Raw genomic sequence first — 17745 nt, 5'->3', positions numbered from 1 at the left:
GAAATCACCCAATGTCCACCAGGTGACAGAGAAATAAAATGTGGTATATACCCACACAATGGAATGTTATTCGGCAATAAAAAGGAACTACCTGCACATGCTTCAACAGGAATGAACCTTGAAAACATTATGCTAAGTGAAAGCCAATCACAAAAGACCACATGATTCTACTTACAACAAATGTCCAGAACAAGCAAATCTATAGACAAAAAATAGATCAGTAGTTGCCTAAGCCTGGGGGACACAGGGAGAAATGAAGGGTAACTGCTAAAAGGGTACAGGGTTTCTTCTGAGGGTGATAAATATGTTCTAAAATTGACTACGTGACCCTGTGAATGTATTACATCAATTACAGACTTTAAAATGGTGAACTGTATGGTATGCAAATTATACTTCAATTATGCTGTTTCTTAAAGAAAGCTAAATAATCTCTGTTAATCAGAATCATTAAATAATGAGTTTTTCAGCTGTCCAATATTAGAATAAAGCAAATTAGAAAACAATGATCTCACCGGGTGCGGTGGCTCACACCTGTAATACCAGCACTTTGGGAGGCCGAGGCAGGTGGATCGCGAGGTCAAGAGATCAAGACCATCCTGGTCAATATGGTGAAACCCCGTCTCTACTAAAAATACAAAAAATTAGCTGGGCATGGTGGCACGTGCCTGTAATCCCAGCTACTCAGGAGGCTGAGGCAGGAGAATTGCCTGAACCCAGGAGGCGGAGGCTGCGGTGAGCCGAGATTGCGCCATTGCACTCCAGCCTGGGTAACAAGAGTGAAACTCCGTCTCAAAAAGAAAAGAAAACAATGATCTCACAGACTTTTTTCCTCAGATATCTTACTACACTGATTCAATCCAACCTTCTGGATAAGACGTTGTCCAGCAGAAATATAATATATATGAGCCATAAGTAATTTTAAACTTTTAAGCAGCCATACTGAAAAAAAGTTTTTAATAAAAGGTCAAATTAATTTTGATATTTTACTTAACTCACTAACTGCAAAATACTATTTGAACACATAATAGTATATCAAAACTATTAAGATATTTAAGCTATTTTGTTCATACCAAAATTTCAAATGCTGGTGTAAATTTTACACTTAACAACACATCTCAATTCAGTTTAAGCACTTAATAATCACATGTAGGTGATGGTATCAAAGTGGACAGTATAGTTCTGGAACTACACTATACAGTTATAATGTTAAATGATGTGTGTGATGGTAACCCTAAAGGCAATTTCCCATATCAAAGAAAGGCTCAATTTGACTCAACACATTTAAATTATGTCTAAGTACATTAATATTTTTCCAAACTGACAAAAGGCACTTTCTAAAACCAGAGTATATATTGCCTGAACATTTCAAGTAAATGTATTTCGAAATTTCTACACATAACCTAGCAGTCTATGAAATCCCAAAATAAGCTAATTAGAAGTTATACAGAAACTTCCCTCCATTCTCTGCGCTAATGTCTCACATATGTAACTCTCCATTCTTCTAGACGTTATGTTGCTCATGGATGCTTGGAAATCCTCAAAGCTCTTTTCAATAGCTGATGATAAATAATTAACAAAAAACCAATCTCATACACAGGGACTTTGTGCCATTACACATTTACCCTTTTGTATCTATTTACTTAGATACAGGCTGAGCATCCCCAATTCAAAACTATGAAATCTGAAATGCTCCAAAATCTGGATTTTTTAACACCATGACACCACATGTGGAAAATCACACATGACATCTTCGCTTTCTGATGATTCAATGTATGCAGTTTGTTTCACTCACAAAAATTATTTAAAATATTGTATAAAATTATCTTCAGGCTCTGTGCATAAAATGTACATGAAATAAAACTGAATTTCATGTTTACATTTAGGTGCCATCCCCAAGGTATCTATTACGTATATGCAAATATTCCAAAATCAAAAAAAAAGAAAGAAAGAAAGAAAATCCAAAATCCCAAATACTTCTGGTCCCAAGCATTTCCTATAAGGGATACTCAACCTGTATTACGAAAATTTCTATTAATGAAAGCACCTTGGAATATACATAGTATGGTTTATATTCTAACTACCTGTATGTAAAAATTTATGTTACTCAATTGATTCTGAGTGCTCCATGAATAATAAATTTCACTCTAAACTGAAAAGAGTTTAAGCTTTATTAGTAACCTTGAACAAGTAACATTAAATACCAAATGTATATGGCACGAAAACATTAAGGCATCCTTTTTCTGCTTTTTGGTAGTAATGACCAGAAACCAATGGAAAAACAGGATGAATTACCACCTTACAACCTATTTTACAATTTATCCAAAAAGTTTAACACAATTTGATCTAATCAATTATTATAGCATGTTTCTATAAATACCATTTTAGTATAATGTGTTATGGAATCTACATTATATAGAAATACTGAAAAAAAAACTGTAACTTATAGAAAATGTAATTTGCCTGATATAGAGCATAAGCCTTCAACAGTATCCTCTGGAGGTCTTTTGCTTACCCTCTGACCCTCCAAAATTAGGTGCAAATTTTCAAAACTAATATTTCCCAATTTGTAACTGGACATTTTCAGTGGAATCTTAATGTCATTAAGTATTTTTTAATGACAAATTTTCATTTGCAGCAAATAGTTTCAATCTATCAAACAAACCCTTTACAATTTTAAAGTATAAAATGGCTTATCTTTTTTTGGGCTTCAAGTAGATTTTACAAATAGGACATCTGAAAACTGCTTTTATTCTTCCACATTTTCCTGTATCTGTTTCCCCTGCATATATACAAGCTCAACTTGTCTTCAGGTTTTTTGGTGTGGTGGTAAGCACCAATTTTTATCACATTTTCTGCTTCAACATAAAACAAAGATCAATAATTCAAAAATTAACTGCCAAGAGAAAAGTTGACTTCAGAAAGACTTTAATTTTATCTATTAACAATTCACTTTAGGCCGGGTGCGGTGGCTCACACCTGTAACCCCAGCACTTTGGAAGGCCAAGGCAGGTAAATCATGAAGTGAGGAGTTCAGACCAGCCTGGCCAAGAGTCTCTACTAAAAACACAAAAATTAGCCAGGTATGGTGGCACGTGCCTGTAGTCCCAGCTACTCAGGAAGCTGAGGCAGGAGAATCACTTGAACCCATGAGGCGGAGGTTGCAGTGAGCCAAGATCACGACATTGCACTCCACCCTGGGTGAGAGAGTAAGACTCCGTCTCAAAAACAAAAAAAAAATTGTCTTGGTTACAGCAAAGTAAAATAAAAGCATTCACAGAATTTATAATTTTAATTTTACCATCACAAAATGCAAAAAAAAATCCTCAAAGCTATAACATTATGTATCGACTGAAAAGAATTTTTCTATTTATAAAATATTGACTATTTCTAATCTTTTGCAGTAAATGCTGAAAGCAGCCAGAATGGTGGAGGTATTAATTAGGAATCCTAGAAAAGAGACCCAAGAGCTTTAAAACTTAATATGGCTACACACCCACTAAAATAGCTAAAATTAAAGAGACTGACAATATCAAAATGTTAGCAGGGATATGGAGCAACAGGAACTCCCACATATCTTCATTGATGGGAGAGTAAAATGATACAAGCATTTTTTTAGTACATGTGCAGCTGAAGCAAGCTCTACAGAAGCTTTTTTTTTTTTTTTTTTTTTGAGATGGAGTTTCACTCTTGCCCACACTGGGCCTGATCGGCTCACTGCAATCTTCACCTCCCAGGTTCAAGCGATGATTCTCCAGCCTCAGCCTCCAGAGTAGCTGGGATTACAGGCACCCATCACCACGACCAGCTAATTTTTGTATTTTTAGTAGAGACAGAATTTCACCATGTCGACCAAGGCTAGTCTCAAACTCCTGACCACAGGCAATCCACCCACCTCAGCCTCCCAAAGTGCTGGGATACAGGCATGAGCCACCGCGCCAGGCCCACAAGCATTTTTAAAAATACAGTTTCTCAGAAAATTAAAACACACAATTGCCCTATGACCTACTCAAACCAAATCTAAGTATATAACCATGAAAGAAAAAAGAGTAAGCCCACAAAAAACTTGTATAAGACTGTTCGTAGTAACTAACTGGAAACACCACAGGTGACCCTCAACAGTGAATAAATTAATTATGGTATATACATACAGTAGAAAACTACATAGCAATAAAAAGGAACTACTGATATACGCAACAAACAAAACTCAAACGCATTATGCTGAGTGGGGAAAAAAAAAAACAAACACCTTACCCAGAAAAATACACACAGTACTATATAGGATCCCACTTATGTTAAGTTCTAAAACAGGCAACTCTCTAATTTACAGCACCAAAAAAAAAAAAAAAAAAAAAAAAGCGAGGTGGTTGTGATGGAAGGTAAAGTGACTAAAATGACTGGGAAAAGGCAAAAAAACCTTTCTAGTCAATTACAATGTTCTGTATCTTGATGGGGCTTGGGCTACACAGGTGTAAGCATTTGTGAAAACTCATGGAATTACAACCATATGCATTTCATTGCATATCAAAATTAGGTCAAAAACGTAAAAAATGAAGTTGAATATAGGCAAATAAGTTCACATCGCTGAAGTGACATGTACTGGGGTCATCTACTGATACATGCAACTTACTCTGAATTGCTCCCCCAAAATAAAATGGACTTATAACCAATTACAATACAGTAAAATGCTAATTGTAGATGATGGTCACATGTGTGTCCACTGCCCAATTCTTTCAACTTTTCTGTATGTTTGAAAATACAAAAATGGTAAGGAAAATTTTCACAAGCATTGGGAGAAAAAAAAAAAAGATGATAATTCAGTTGGTGGTAAAAGTTTCTGTTATTTGATGTTACACACCTCACTGCCTCACAAAACACACTACCTTTGGAATTCGCTAAACCAATACCCCAATCACTTACTATCCCTGGGGAAACTTATAGGTACATTTCAGGAACTGTCATTTCCTATCACAAACTGTTCACATTGTTCGAGATCTTCAGCGATTAAGTCAATAATTATGGAAAATACGACATATTCAACAATACACTAAAATTATTTGTTAAATTCCACCAACGTTCTTAATTAACAGCAAGATTTGTATTCCTGAACAAAGTTTAAGTAACATTCTCCATTAACTCTGATTTTCTTTTATTTGGTTGCAACCGCTAATATCAACATTGCTCCTGCCCCTCTAAAATCAAACAAAAACCTACCCAATGATTGTCATCTAAGAGACGACAGACATACTAAAAGGGAAAGAGCAAGTCATCAATGAATGAAAGTTATTCACATTTCTCCTTAAGCCTAGTACTATTACTATTATTTAACATGGAGCTAAAAACGGTTTCTACGTCATAATTTTTTTAAAAAAAGGTTTCAAGGTGGGAAAGATTTCAGGAGTTAAAATGCAGAACTAAATGTACACGTGCTCCTCACTCCAAAACCTACCTTAACAAACAGGAAGGTAAAACAATGAGGATCCCATCCACCCTCTTTTTTAATACTTCATTAAACAAAATCGCAGCTTGAGCTAAAGCGAACCCTCTCGCTCCCGCCCAGCCTCCACCCCGCCCGGAGCCAGGCGGTGGGTCCCTTTCCTTTGTGAAGAGTTGGAGGGGAGGCGACTGAGGGCGGGGAACGGCGGGAGGAGGCTGAGGGTCCACGGATGCTAGAGAAGGAAGGCTCCGAGAAAAGCAGCGTCGGCCCGTCCCACAAACAGGCCGCGCCGCCACGCCACAAACCACTGCGGTGTCCCAAGGCGCAAACCCACGAATTTGGGGTGTGATCTAATTTGGGACGACGCCCGGGAGAATGGCCGAGGGCACCTTGGAGATCGACCCCTCTCCCTTGCCCTTCCAAAAGGTCTCCAGGGGCGGCGGGCGGAGGTCCTGCCGCCACCCCCACCCCGGCCCGAGCCCCAGACGGCCTCACCTGCTGGACGGAGCTATTCTCGGGCACAGCAAATTCCTCCTTCTCCTTCGGGGTCTTCACGGTGACTTTCATAATTTTGGGCTCCACAGAGGCAGCGGCCGCGGAAGCGCCAGCACCTTCGGCTCCGGCGGCGCTATCCTGGGAGCCCGGAGGGCCGCCGCTTTCACCACTCTCGGCCATGGCGGCGGCGGCGGCGGCGGTGACTCAGGCGAGCAGGAGGGAGCGGGTGAGCGAGGAGGAGCCGGCAGACGCCAGAGCCGGTAGGCCTGGGCAGCGAAGAATGCAGAGCACGCCGCCTCAGTAGCAAGGAGCGCAAGGCCACCCTAACGGGTGTGGGGCCTCGGAGCTCGGTGTAGACTCCGGCGCAGGTCCGGGTCAGGCGCTGGGCAGCCGCGGTGTGTTCAGGCGTCGCTCGCTCACATCCACATCCGCAGCAGCCACCGCTTCCTCCTCCCTGCCCCTTCCCCAACGTCCCTCCACCGGCGCCGCGCGGAGCACGCCGGGTAACGCGCCTGGCGGCGTCGCCGAGTCATCCCCGTCTGGCGCCGCTTTGAGCTCAGGCTACGTGCCTTGTCCTTTCCTGCTCCATTGCCCAAAGTGTAGGCGAAGCCAGCGTGAAGGACTGAAACCAAAATGGGGCGGGGCAGGTCAGTTCATTTTTTTTTTCACTCCCTTCACCGAAAACTAAATCACAATTTGTAGTTAAGCACTGTAACGGCGCGCCGAGATGACGTCACGGTTAGCGAAATTACTAGAAAGGGACCACTGGGCTCTGCGGCCGCTGATGCGCTTGCGCGCTCGCGGTCTAGTTAATCTTCCCACCTTAGCTCATGCCCGGCTGGCCCGTACTCATCCTTCCGCGCCGTCACGGTCGCCTTGGCCTTCCTTGCCTTTCTGCGTACTCTGCGTTCCCCGCTGGGAGGAGGGTCTGGTGATAAAGTAGCGGCGAGGTATTTTGTTATTTTAATATATTTAGTGTTTGATATTTGGAGGGCTCGTATTGCCCTATGTGGGGGAGTTGGGGTAAGTTAATGGCGGAAAGGCCCTCAGCACAACGAACGGAAAATGGAGTAAACGCCCGTGACTGCCCTGCGCAATCCCGCGGAGTCATTGCTTTATGGCCAGAGCTTATTTACTGCCCTCAGGTCAGCCTGGTTTGGTCAGACGATCAGTCAGGCGACCTGTATTGACAGTGGCCTGCTGCTGTCATGACAGCGGCCTCTGCTGCTGTGATGACAGCTGTGCGCGAGCGCCCCCAGATTCTCTGTGAACTCGATTTCCTACAGTGTGTGGGGCCGCACGGGGTGTCCGAGGAGTGTCCACCCAACTGGGACAATTAAATATAGCTAAGATGTTCACTTTATATTCTGTCAGATTAACTTACTGCTCTATTTCAGGCTTTAAGTGGCATTAAGGATACTGCTAAAATTATTTTCAGTGTAATACAGGTAGAACTAAGAAATAAATTATATCTGAGAATCCTAATTTGAAATGACGTCATTTGCTCTTAAAGATGACTTGCAAGGAATGTACAAACCAGCACATTAACTATATTAATCAATGTTGCACAATTTAAATCCTGACAGCCCACCGTGACCCAAATCCGCAAAGATGCATTCTGCATTTCTGCTCCTAAGCTGTCCAACCCTGTTCTGAGAATAAATACTGTTACATAAACACGACTTTTTAGCAGAGCTCTATGGAATCTGGGTCTAAGAGAATTCTGATGATATCAATTTCAATATAGACATCATTTGATATCACCTTAATTTCTGGCAGCATGGCTCAATAACAAGGCCTTCTGCTGAATGAAGGATGGCCACTTGGTTATGTCTAGGTGTGAGGTAATCACTGCTTCTCAAGGTAGAAAGTGTCACAACTGGACAAGCAAGCATTTGGAATTTCTTCCATACGTCTAAATACAATTTTTCTTCAACTTCATTAGCTCCCCCATTACTTGTTATCCCCTGTTATGCTGTGTCTTACTTGCACACTTTGCCTAGGCTGCCTTCCTGTACCTAGAATAACTTTCCTCTTGCCTTCACCTGTCTAACTTCTACTTATCCTGTATCACATTCCTCAGGAAGACTTCACTCCCTACCATTTAGAGGTACGTTTTTCTCTTGATTCTCCAGTAAATACCCTGTATGTGTGTGTGTGTCTCTCCCTGCATTTATGGACTTTGCAATTACTTGTGTCTACATTATTGTCTAAAAACTTTTGATGTGTGTGACACCATAAGGTAATAAGATTTATCTGTAAGAAGGTACTGTATATTTATTGATTGCTATGGCACTTTTTAAGATATAATCCTGACCTGTAAGAGACATTGGAGGTGAGGGGACTATAGTCTAAATCAGAGATTAGCAAACTGTCTGGGAGGACTAGATAGTAAATATTAGGTTGGTGCAAAAAAAAAATTGCAAAAACCCCAATTATTTATGCAGCAATCTAAAATTTTAGGCTTTGTGGTCCACAGGATCTCAGTCTAAAATACTCTGTTCTGCCCTTGTATCACAGAGGAACTGTAGACAATACATACATGAATAATCGTAGCTGTGTTTACTGAAAACTCTACTTGCAGAACAAAAACAGACATAGAATCTGATTTGGCCCACAGAAGAGAGTTTACCAACCCCAAGTCTAGATGTTTATTTGTGGCATTTTCTTCCGAGTTTGTTTGTTAAATGGTCTGTCTGGAGAAAATTTTAAGAGCATATTTTATCACAATTAATGTCCCAATACTGTATCATATGGTATTGAATTGAACATGCAAGAATAATAAGACTCAGTTTCTGCCGTCAAAACGTAGAGTGATAGTTTGATGGTGGGGGTGAGGGATGGGAGGGAGATTGGCAGTGATGTGCTGGTAAATGACTAATAACCAATCCTCCTGAAAATAAACTTTGATTTATAACATTTGCCAATTTCCTTGATGCAAATGCTTACCAACTTGAGGTCACCTGCCTCACAAAACACCTGAAATTTTACCAGTAAGCCCTCACAAGTCAGTATGAGCCAGCTCCAACTGAAGAAGCTTCATTTTGAGAAAATATGTTATTCAGAGTTCAAGTATATTGACAGGTTATTCACATGATAGAATAATTCTTTTTTGACAAAATGATTCAGTGAACTCAATCAATAAGAATTCATTGAATATCCTCTGACAAACTTTAATCCTCTAGTCCTGTCCAGGAACATACCTTTAATACAAGGTAGTACATATGTCATGTAAGTGATATAAATAACATGCTTTATCTTGTTACTACCTTACACAAAAATCTATCTTCAGTTTCCCACTGCCTAGAAAATAAAGACAAAGCTTCTTAACTAGGTCTTCCACAGCTAACTCCTTGTGTTCACTCCTGTTGCTCTCAATATATACACTCCATTCTAGTCAGATACCTTTATTACCCTCTCTGGAAGCACTTGTACATTATACTTTGCTTACTTCTGAACATTCCTTCAAGTCACTACACCCACCTCCTTGTACCCATTATTGTCACCTGCTCTCTAAAACTGCCCTTGAATACCCGAGCTACAGAATCATTTCATTTGTCTGACCTTCCGTCATAATTACCTGCACAATTCACTTGACCATTCATCACTTGCAGCACAGCTTCTATTATCTTAAACCGTTTCTCCTGCTACCAGTCTACTTTACACCCTCATTAGTTCTGGCCTAGATTACAGTAGTAACCTCCTACTGATTCCTCTGCCTTAATCTAAAGTCTCCACCCTGAACTCTATTTTCCAGTGATGCCATATGTTATCCTAGAACAAAGCTTTGATCGTGACACCTGCTTGAAAATTTCCAGTCACTCTCACCAAAGTATTAAGAGTAATGTCTAAACTTTGTTGCATGGTGTCCAGGGGCTTCTGTGACCCAAAGACCTTGTTCTTCACTCATATTGTATTCTCAACCAAACTGGTCAACTAAGCTCTCCAAGCATGTCTCGCACTTTCCAGCTCAACTGCAAGTAGAAATTCTTCCCCCTTATTTTGGCCCCATCATTTTACCCATCCTGCAAGACTCAAATGTGACATTCCTTAATAACCCTTTTTGGATCTAAAATAGTCTTTAAATCCCATATATTCCCATATAGCTTTATTACCTTTTTTATGTCAGTTACTACATTCTGCCTTGTATCATACTTCTGTGCATATCTCCTTTATTAAAGGCCTTGAAAACATGGATCAAGTCTTAATCACCATTTATACCAGAGGTCCCCAACACCTGGATCATGGACCAGTACCAGTCTGTGCCTGTTAGAAACTGGGTTACACAGCAGGAAGTGAGTGACAGGCAAGCAAGCATTACTGCCTGAGTTTTAACTTCTTTCACATCAGCAGCAGCATTAGATTCTTATAGGAGGGTGATCCCTATTATGAACTGTGCATGTGAGGGATCTAGGTTGCGTGCTCCTTATGAGAATCTAATGCCTGATGATCTGAGAAAGAAGAGTTTCATCCCAAAACCATCTCCCCTTGACCCCCAGTCCATGGAAAAACTGACTTCCACAAAACCAGTCCCTGGTGCCAAAAAGGTTGGGGGACTGCTGTTCAATGCAAAAGTAATTGTGGTTTTTGCATTGTTGGAATTCGTCATTTGATATTGAAATACATTCTTAAACAAATGTGGTTATGTTATACATCATTTTAATGTGCATTTCTTTATTTTTTGCTAATGACTTACTGCTATTTATATTATTTTAGACTGTGGAAATGATGTTAGACATAAAACAAATTCAAGCAATTTTCTTATTCGAGTTCAAAATGGGTTGTAAAGCAGCAGAGACAACTCACAACATCAACAACATATTTGGCCCAGGAACTGCTACTAAGAACGTACAGTGCAGTGGTGGTTCAAGAAGTTTCACAAAGGAGAGGAGAGCCTTGAAGATGTGGAGCATAGTGGCTGGCCATTGGAAGTTGACAACAACCAATTAAGAGCAATCATGGAAGCCAGTCCTCTTACAACTACACAAGAAGTTGCCGAAGACCTTAACGTTGACCATTCTGTGGTCGTTTGGCATTTGAAGCAAATTGGAATGGTGAAAAAGCTTGATAAGTGGGTGCCTCATGAACTAAGTGAAGATTTAAAAAATCATTGTTTTGAAATGTCATTTCCTCTTAATCTACGCAACAACAGTGAACCATTGCTCAACCAGATTGTGACGTGCCACAAAAAGTGGATTTTATATGATAACCAGTGACGACCAGCTCAGTGGTTGGACCAGGATGCTCCAAAGCACTTTCCAAAGCCGAACTTGCACCAGAAAAAGGTCATGGTCACTGTTTGGTGGTCTGCTGCAGGTCTGATCCACTACAACTTTCTGAATCCTGGGGAAACCCTTAATCTGAGAAGTATGCTCAGCAATTCGACGAGATGCACCAAAAACTGCAATGCCTGCAGCCAGCATTGGTCAACAGAAAGGGCCCAATTCTTCTCCATGACAGTGCCCAACCGCATGTTGCACAGCCAACACTTCGAAAGTTGAACGAATTGGGCTATGAAGTTTTGCCTGATCCTCCATATTCACCTGACCTCTCACCAACTGACTACTACTTCTTCAAGCATCTCGACAACTTTTTGGAAGGAAAAGGCTTCCACAACCAGCAGGATGCAGAATATGCTTTCCAAGAGTTCGTCGAATTCCAAAGCATGGATTTTTATGCTACAGGAGTAAACAAACATTTCTTGTTGGCAAAAATGTGTTGATTGTAATGGTTCCTATTTTGATTAATAAGATGTGTTTGAGCCTAGTTATAATGATTTAAAATTTACAGTCCAAAATCACAATTACTTTTGCACCAAGATAATACCACACAGTGCCCAGTGTAATTTCTTGGCATGAGACCGTTTATTGTTGAGCTAAATTGTTGAACTGTCATGTTTTCCACCAGAGAGGAAACTCCTTTAGAGCAATAGATCATATTTTATATTCCTTTGTCTCCCAAAGTTTATAGTATAGTGACATAGATAGATGATTGATTAATTCGAAGAATCATAGATGTATACATACCTGCTTTAGAACTTACTTGCTTTACAATAGAAGTTCAGAGAAAGGAAACATTATTCATTCACTGCCTGGGACAGGGGAAGGTGGAAAAGTAAGAGGTTTTCCTTAAGGAATGGATATGATTTTTAAGTGTGTTGAGAGGAACAGCGTCTTGAAAAAGAGTTCATAATGGGAAATAGAAACTCTCCTAGAATACCAGTCTCAAAGTGGGTCCATAGTCTAGGAACAATTGGAACACTTCATAAATATCTCTAGGGCTACTTCAAAATCAAAGAGAATAAACTTCCAATTGTTTCCAAGCATTAGGGCTGGAGAAGAGGTGGTGGTAAAGAGGGGTGTTTATTAATTTGCCAACTAAAACTTTAGACACTGGGTAGGAAGTGCAAATATTAGATTGCTGCAAAAGTAATTGCTGTTTTTGCCGTATTTTAATGACAAAACTGCAGTTTCTTTTGTCACCAAACTAATATATAGCCACTACAAACTTTGGATAAAAGTTCCTATGTAGGATCCCACATTTTTCTTGGCGCTGTGCCAAACACTGCATAACACACAGAAGCAAAGAGGGGGCTGCAGCAACACGAGGTAAGGAGACATACCAGCTTCTGAAGAACACCGTTAGGGCTCTATTCATTTTTTCGCTTTTTATTTTGAAGTAATTATAGGAAGTTACAAAAAGAACAGAGTCCTGTGTACCTTTGCTTCTCCCAGTGGTGGCATTTGACATTGTTGCATAATATCAAAATTAGGAAATGGACTTGTTAACTAGACTACAGACCTTATTTGATTTTTGTCATATTTTAACCTGCATTCATTTGCACATATGTGTGTATGCATGTAACTATGCAGTATTCCATGCATAAATGTGTGTAACCATTACTGCAGTCAAGAGTCAGAATTATTCTATCACCAGTCTATTTTTAATCCTTCCTATATTACAGGGTTTTTTGACCTTGATACTATTGACATTTGGGGTCAGATCATTTTATGTTGCGGGCAGGGGGGGGCGCTTTTCTGTGCATTGTAGGATGTTTAGCAGAATCCCTTCTCACTAGATGTCAGTAGCAGTCCCACCCTACCCCTGTCATGACAATCAAAAATGTCTCTAGACTGTGCCAGATGTCCCATGGGAGGCAATATTGCCCCTGGTTGAGAACCACTGCTGTAGAGAGAGCTGGTGGAATCATCCCTACCATCTGCATATTTCCTCTTATTTCCCCTCGTACAAAGTGGAGTAGCAAATGTTATCAAGTATCAAAGAATGATATTTCACCACAAAGTCTTTTTAATTCTGAGTCTATCAGAATACTCAAGATAAACTTCACTGTGAATTTTCCCCAGTAGATGGTGAGTATTCCCAGGATTCCATTATAAATTTAATCTCAGTTACTGCATTTCACCTGCTCATCTCTTATCAAGAGTCTGGAATTTACTCAGGTCTTATGAAAATGCCTGAAAATATTTGAAGACTGTTCTTTTTTGACCTCTCTTACAAACAGGTTACTGCTGATAACCTAGGACAAACACAGTCCCTAAGGCAAGCAGAGTGGTAAGACTGGTTCTCCTGGAAACATGAATAGAAGGATATATATTTTGATAAGTGGACTCAGGCTTGGTCTTTTTTTGTGTAAAACTCTAAGGTTAATGATTTCAGTGGACAGATTTTTTCAAAACATATTTGGAATGTGTTTCTTGACTTAGGAGGTTAGCTTATGTGAAGAGTCTGCCATCATGTACAAACTAAGTAAACGAGCCATGGGGAAATTACAGATGCTTATTGAGGACAGAGAAAAGAAAGTTAGAAATTTTCAACATCTGTAGTATGATGCCAATCATTGAAGAATTCCCCAGAGTGCTTCTGGGGAAAAAAAAACACTGCTGGAAGCTGAGGGGTGTTTTAAAAAGAAAGTATTGTCTTCCCATCATTCATTGCATTTGAATAATTCTTACAGCCTTTGTTCCCATTTGAGAATAGTCAGTGAGTTTAAAGGTCAAGGCAGAACCTGTAGCTTATCTGAGTTGTTCTATAATCTGTCAAAGAATTGTGAAGGATCTGCCTCTCTACTTATAAGCTATCTATTTCATGAATACTAGCAGAAAACACAAGATTCCTACATGAGAAACAAAGGTGTTTGTTACAGCAGTATCAGTGGCCAGCGTGTCAGTATTTTCTGGCATCATTACCCAAGCCCTAATTTCCACAGGTGATACAAAGAGAGCTAGGTGACACCTGTACACACAGTGGTTTGCATTATAGGAGAGGAAATCCAAACATGGGAAACACAAATCTTTTATAATGGGCAGTAAGCATGACTTCCCTTTGCTCTGTAAGAAGATACTTTATCTTCTAAGACTGGTCACTGTAGAAATATCCTTGAAAAAATAGTCCAGGCTGGGTTTGGTGGCTCATGCCTGTAATCCCAGCACTTTGGGCGGCTGAAGCAGGCAGATTGCTTGAGCTCAGGAGATCGAGACCAGTCTGGGCAATGTGGCGAAATTCCATCTCTACAAAAAATGCAAAAGCCAGGTGTGGTGGTGCAAACCTGTTGTCCCAGCTACTCAGGAGGCTGATAGGGGAGAATTGCTTGCACGCAGGAGATTGAGGCTGTAGTGAGTTGAGATTGTGCCACTGCACTCCAGCTTGGGCCACAGAGCAAGACTATCTCAAAAAAAAAAAAAAAGACAATTGTCCAGAAGAAAGATAATGTATTAGTTTGCTATTGCTGCTGGAACAAGTTACCTTGAACTTAGTGGCTTAAAACGACACAGATTTATTAACTTCTAGTTCTGGAGGTCAGGAGTCCAAAATTGATCTGAAAAGGCTAAAATCAAAGTCTGTGTTCCTTCTGGAAGTTGCAAGGGAGAATCAATTGCCTTTTCAGTTTCTAGAGGCTGCCCACATTTTTTGGCTTGTGGCCCATCACGCTAACCTCTACTTCATTATCATATCTCCTCTGACTCTCTGCCTCCCTCTTTCCTTCATAAGGATCTTTGTGATGATGTTGGGCCCGCTCAAGTAATCCAGGATTCTCTCCTCATCTTAATATTCCTAATTACATCCTGCAGAGTCACTTTTGCATGTAAGGTAACATATTTTCAAAGGTTTTTTCTTTTCTTTAAGAGATAGGGTCTTAGTTACCCAGGCTGGAGTGTAATGGCGCAATCACAGCTCACTGCAGCCTCAACCTTCCAAACTTAAGCAGTCCTCCCACCTCAGCCTCCCCAGTAGCTAGGATCACAGTATATGCCACCATGCCTAGCTAATTTTTTTCTTTTCTTTTCCTTTCTTTTTTTTTTTTTTTTTAGAGATGGGTTCTCTCTATGTTTCCTAGGATGGTCTCAAAACCCTGGGCTCAAGTGATCCTCCCACCTCAGCCTCCTAAAGTGCTGGAATAATAGGCCTGTGTCACTGTGCCCAGTCTCAAAGTTTCTGCAGATTAAAATGTGGACATCTTTGGGCAACCATTGTTCTATCCACTATAGGCAGGCAGTGCCTCTATTCATAAGATGTGCAGAATCAGGAAAGACCTATAAAGAATTGTCATTCAACAATATCCACCCCTTGTTTCCATACTTTCTTGACTTCTGGCAAACTTTCCCATGAGTATGCCACACTGTTAGTCCAGTGAATCTGCACCAGGGGCTGGGACCAAATCTTTTCAATTTGTTTCATACAGCATTAATAAGGCTATTGTCAACGAGACTCCTTATCAACAAGATAAGGCCAACCTGCAATATTAATAACCATGCTTTCCGGTGTTCCAGGCCCAGTTAGCCAAACAAATCTCATAAAGCATTAGGGTCTACTTTGGCTGCCTCTGTGGTGGTGTTTATGTATTGATTTTTTCCACGTGGCCCAAGGAATAAATCCAAGTACAGCAAGATGTATTAGCATTTGTACATATTTTGTCGTGGCCTGCAAGGAGGAAATCTAGGACAATTATATCAACAACCCTAAACAGTAAAGTGAGGTGGATTTGAATCCCTTCCAGAGCCAATATGATGCCACTGATCATTTCAGCTAAAGTTAGGAAAAATTTTTTTCCACTCTTTTAATTGGCTGGCTCACATTGTAGGAATAATTGGCACAGGTGCATACACATAGCAAGTCAGTTATCCCTCTGAGAAAATCCTCTGAGTAATCTAAAGTAGACTCATTTGGATAGTTCTCCCAGTTATCTTAGGACAATGTGACTACTGATGGTGTTTACTTAAACACTTGAAGCTTTCTTATGCCCACCCCTATGGTGTAACTCACTGTAAGGTGTTTTGGTGTTTGGTTTTAAGTTGAAGTCTTACTTTGTCACCAAGGCTGGAGTGCAGCGGTGCAATCTTGGCTCAGTGCAAAGTCCACCTCTCAAGTTCAAGCAATTTTCCTGACTCAGCCTTCTGAGTAACTGGTACTAAAGGCATGTGCCACCATGCCCAGCTAATTTTTATATTTTTAGTAGAGATGGGGCTTCACCATGTTGACCAGGCTAGTCTCAAACTCCTGACCTCGAGTGATCTGCCTGCCTCAGTCTCCCAAAGTGCTGAGATTACAAGTATGGGGCTGTCCCCAGAAAAAGATCATCTCCGCTTGGCCACATCCTAGTAATGATCAGGACAAAGGGGATGGGGTTGGGTGGGGCATGCGTTGCTTATAAATCTGCCTTGAAAATTCAGAATTCCACCCTGGTAATTCCTGGGCATGATGCTTCTCTCTTTCCCTTAACGGCAGTCACAGGCTGGCCCGGTTGGTACACCCTCTGGGTGGCAGTCCAGCCAAAAGGGGGCCTAAGGGATTTAATTCTGGTTCAGCTACTTAGCTGTTGTTTAGCAAGGTCCCAGATCAAAAGGATAATGACCATGTGGTTGGGAACATTGCTCCCTAGGTCCCCCTATAGTGGCCCATGTGGACCAAAATCAGGGACACAATGGGTCTCTATAAGTTTTAGAAAAATGTCCTTTTGTTGTTGTTGTTACACCTTACCTTTCTGGCTACAAGGTCTGGGTGTGAGAAGGAAATGATTGGGAAAAAAGGTGAAGCTATAGCTATTAGAAGTGGATTGAGACACTAATTTTTTTTTTTTTTTGAAACGGTGTTTTGCTCTATCACCCATGCTAGAGTGCAGTGGTGCAATCTTGGCTCACTGCAAGCTCCACCTCCCAGGTTCAAGAGATTCTCCTGCCTCAGCCTCCTGAGTAGCTGGGATTACAGGCATGCACCACCATGCCTGACTCTGTGTGTGTGTGTGTGTGTGTGTGTGTGTGTGTGTGTGTGTGTGTTTAATAGAGATGGAGTTTCATCATGTTAGGCTGGTTGGTCTCAAACTCCTGAACTCAAATGATCCACCTGCCTCGGCCTCCCAAAGTGCTGGGATTACAGGCGTGAGCCACTGCACCTGGCGTGGTAGTGGAGGAGGTAGATTAAACAACCCCAGCACTAGGAGAAGGTAACATCTTAGCGCTTGGGAGGCACAGGAAAGGTAGAAACATTAGTATCTTCTATCTTTCAGAGCCATCACTGGATCTTTACTCATGAAGAAAAATACACCGTTGAGCCTCTCCCGAACTAGCAAACACTTCTACTATAACTGACTACTGGGTCTAACACATCCTGCCAGACAGCTCTGACTGCAATTGATTGCCATACTCCTTCACCTTAATAAGAAACCTACTGAAAAGAGCAGAAAATGGCCCAGCTCCTGCATCTCTCATGCAAAAAAATCTGTTGACACCTCTGGATATCTTTCCCACTCCTATTCCTGTAAACTTTGCTAGTCATTCTATAAAGTAAATGAATACCACCTG

The 17745-nt window shown here is 40.9% G+C and overlaps 1 protein-coding gene and 1 long non-coding RNA gene across 3 annotated transcripts in view; one reads left to right on the top strand and one right to left on the bottom strand.

The window, feature by feature from the left end:
- The window catches only part of UBQLN1 (ubiquilin 1), a 47096-nt gene extending 40710 nt beyond the window's left edge, over nt 1-6386 (bottom strand). For both annotated transcript variants that reach the window (XM_012472138.3, XM_012472139.3), the window contains exon 1: nt 5930-6386. In XM_012472138.3, coding sequence (XP_012327561.2) covers nt 5930-6109 — 180 coding nt within the window. In that variant the 5' untranslated portion in view covers nt 6110-6386. The remainder of the gene's footprint in view (nt 1-5929) is intronic.
- Nucleotides 6387-6586: 200 nt separating this feature from the next.
- On the top strand, nt 6587-12836 carry LOC105730736 (uncharacterized). Its single transcript, XR_001110559.3, has 3 exons — nt 6587-6879; nt 8013-8039; nt 10646-12836. It is a non-coding gene; the product is annotated as an uncharacterized LOC105730736 (long non-coding RNA).
- Nucleotides 12837-17745: the final 4909 nt, after the last annotated feature.

Source organism: Aotus nancymaae, unplaced genomic scaffold (genome assembly GCF_030222135.1).
Source record: "Aotus nancymaae isolate 86718 unplaced genomic scaffold, 86718_ANA_hifiasm-v0.15.2.pri h1tg000041l, whole genome shotgun sequence".
In the NCBI taxonomy this organism is placed as follows: Eukaryota; Metazoa; Chordata; class Mammalia; order Primates; family Aotidae; genus Aotus; species Aotus nancymaae.
This window is presented reverse-complemented; position numbering and strand designations above follow the sequence as displayed.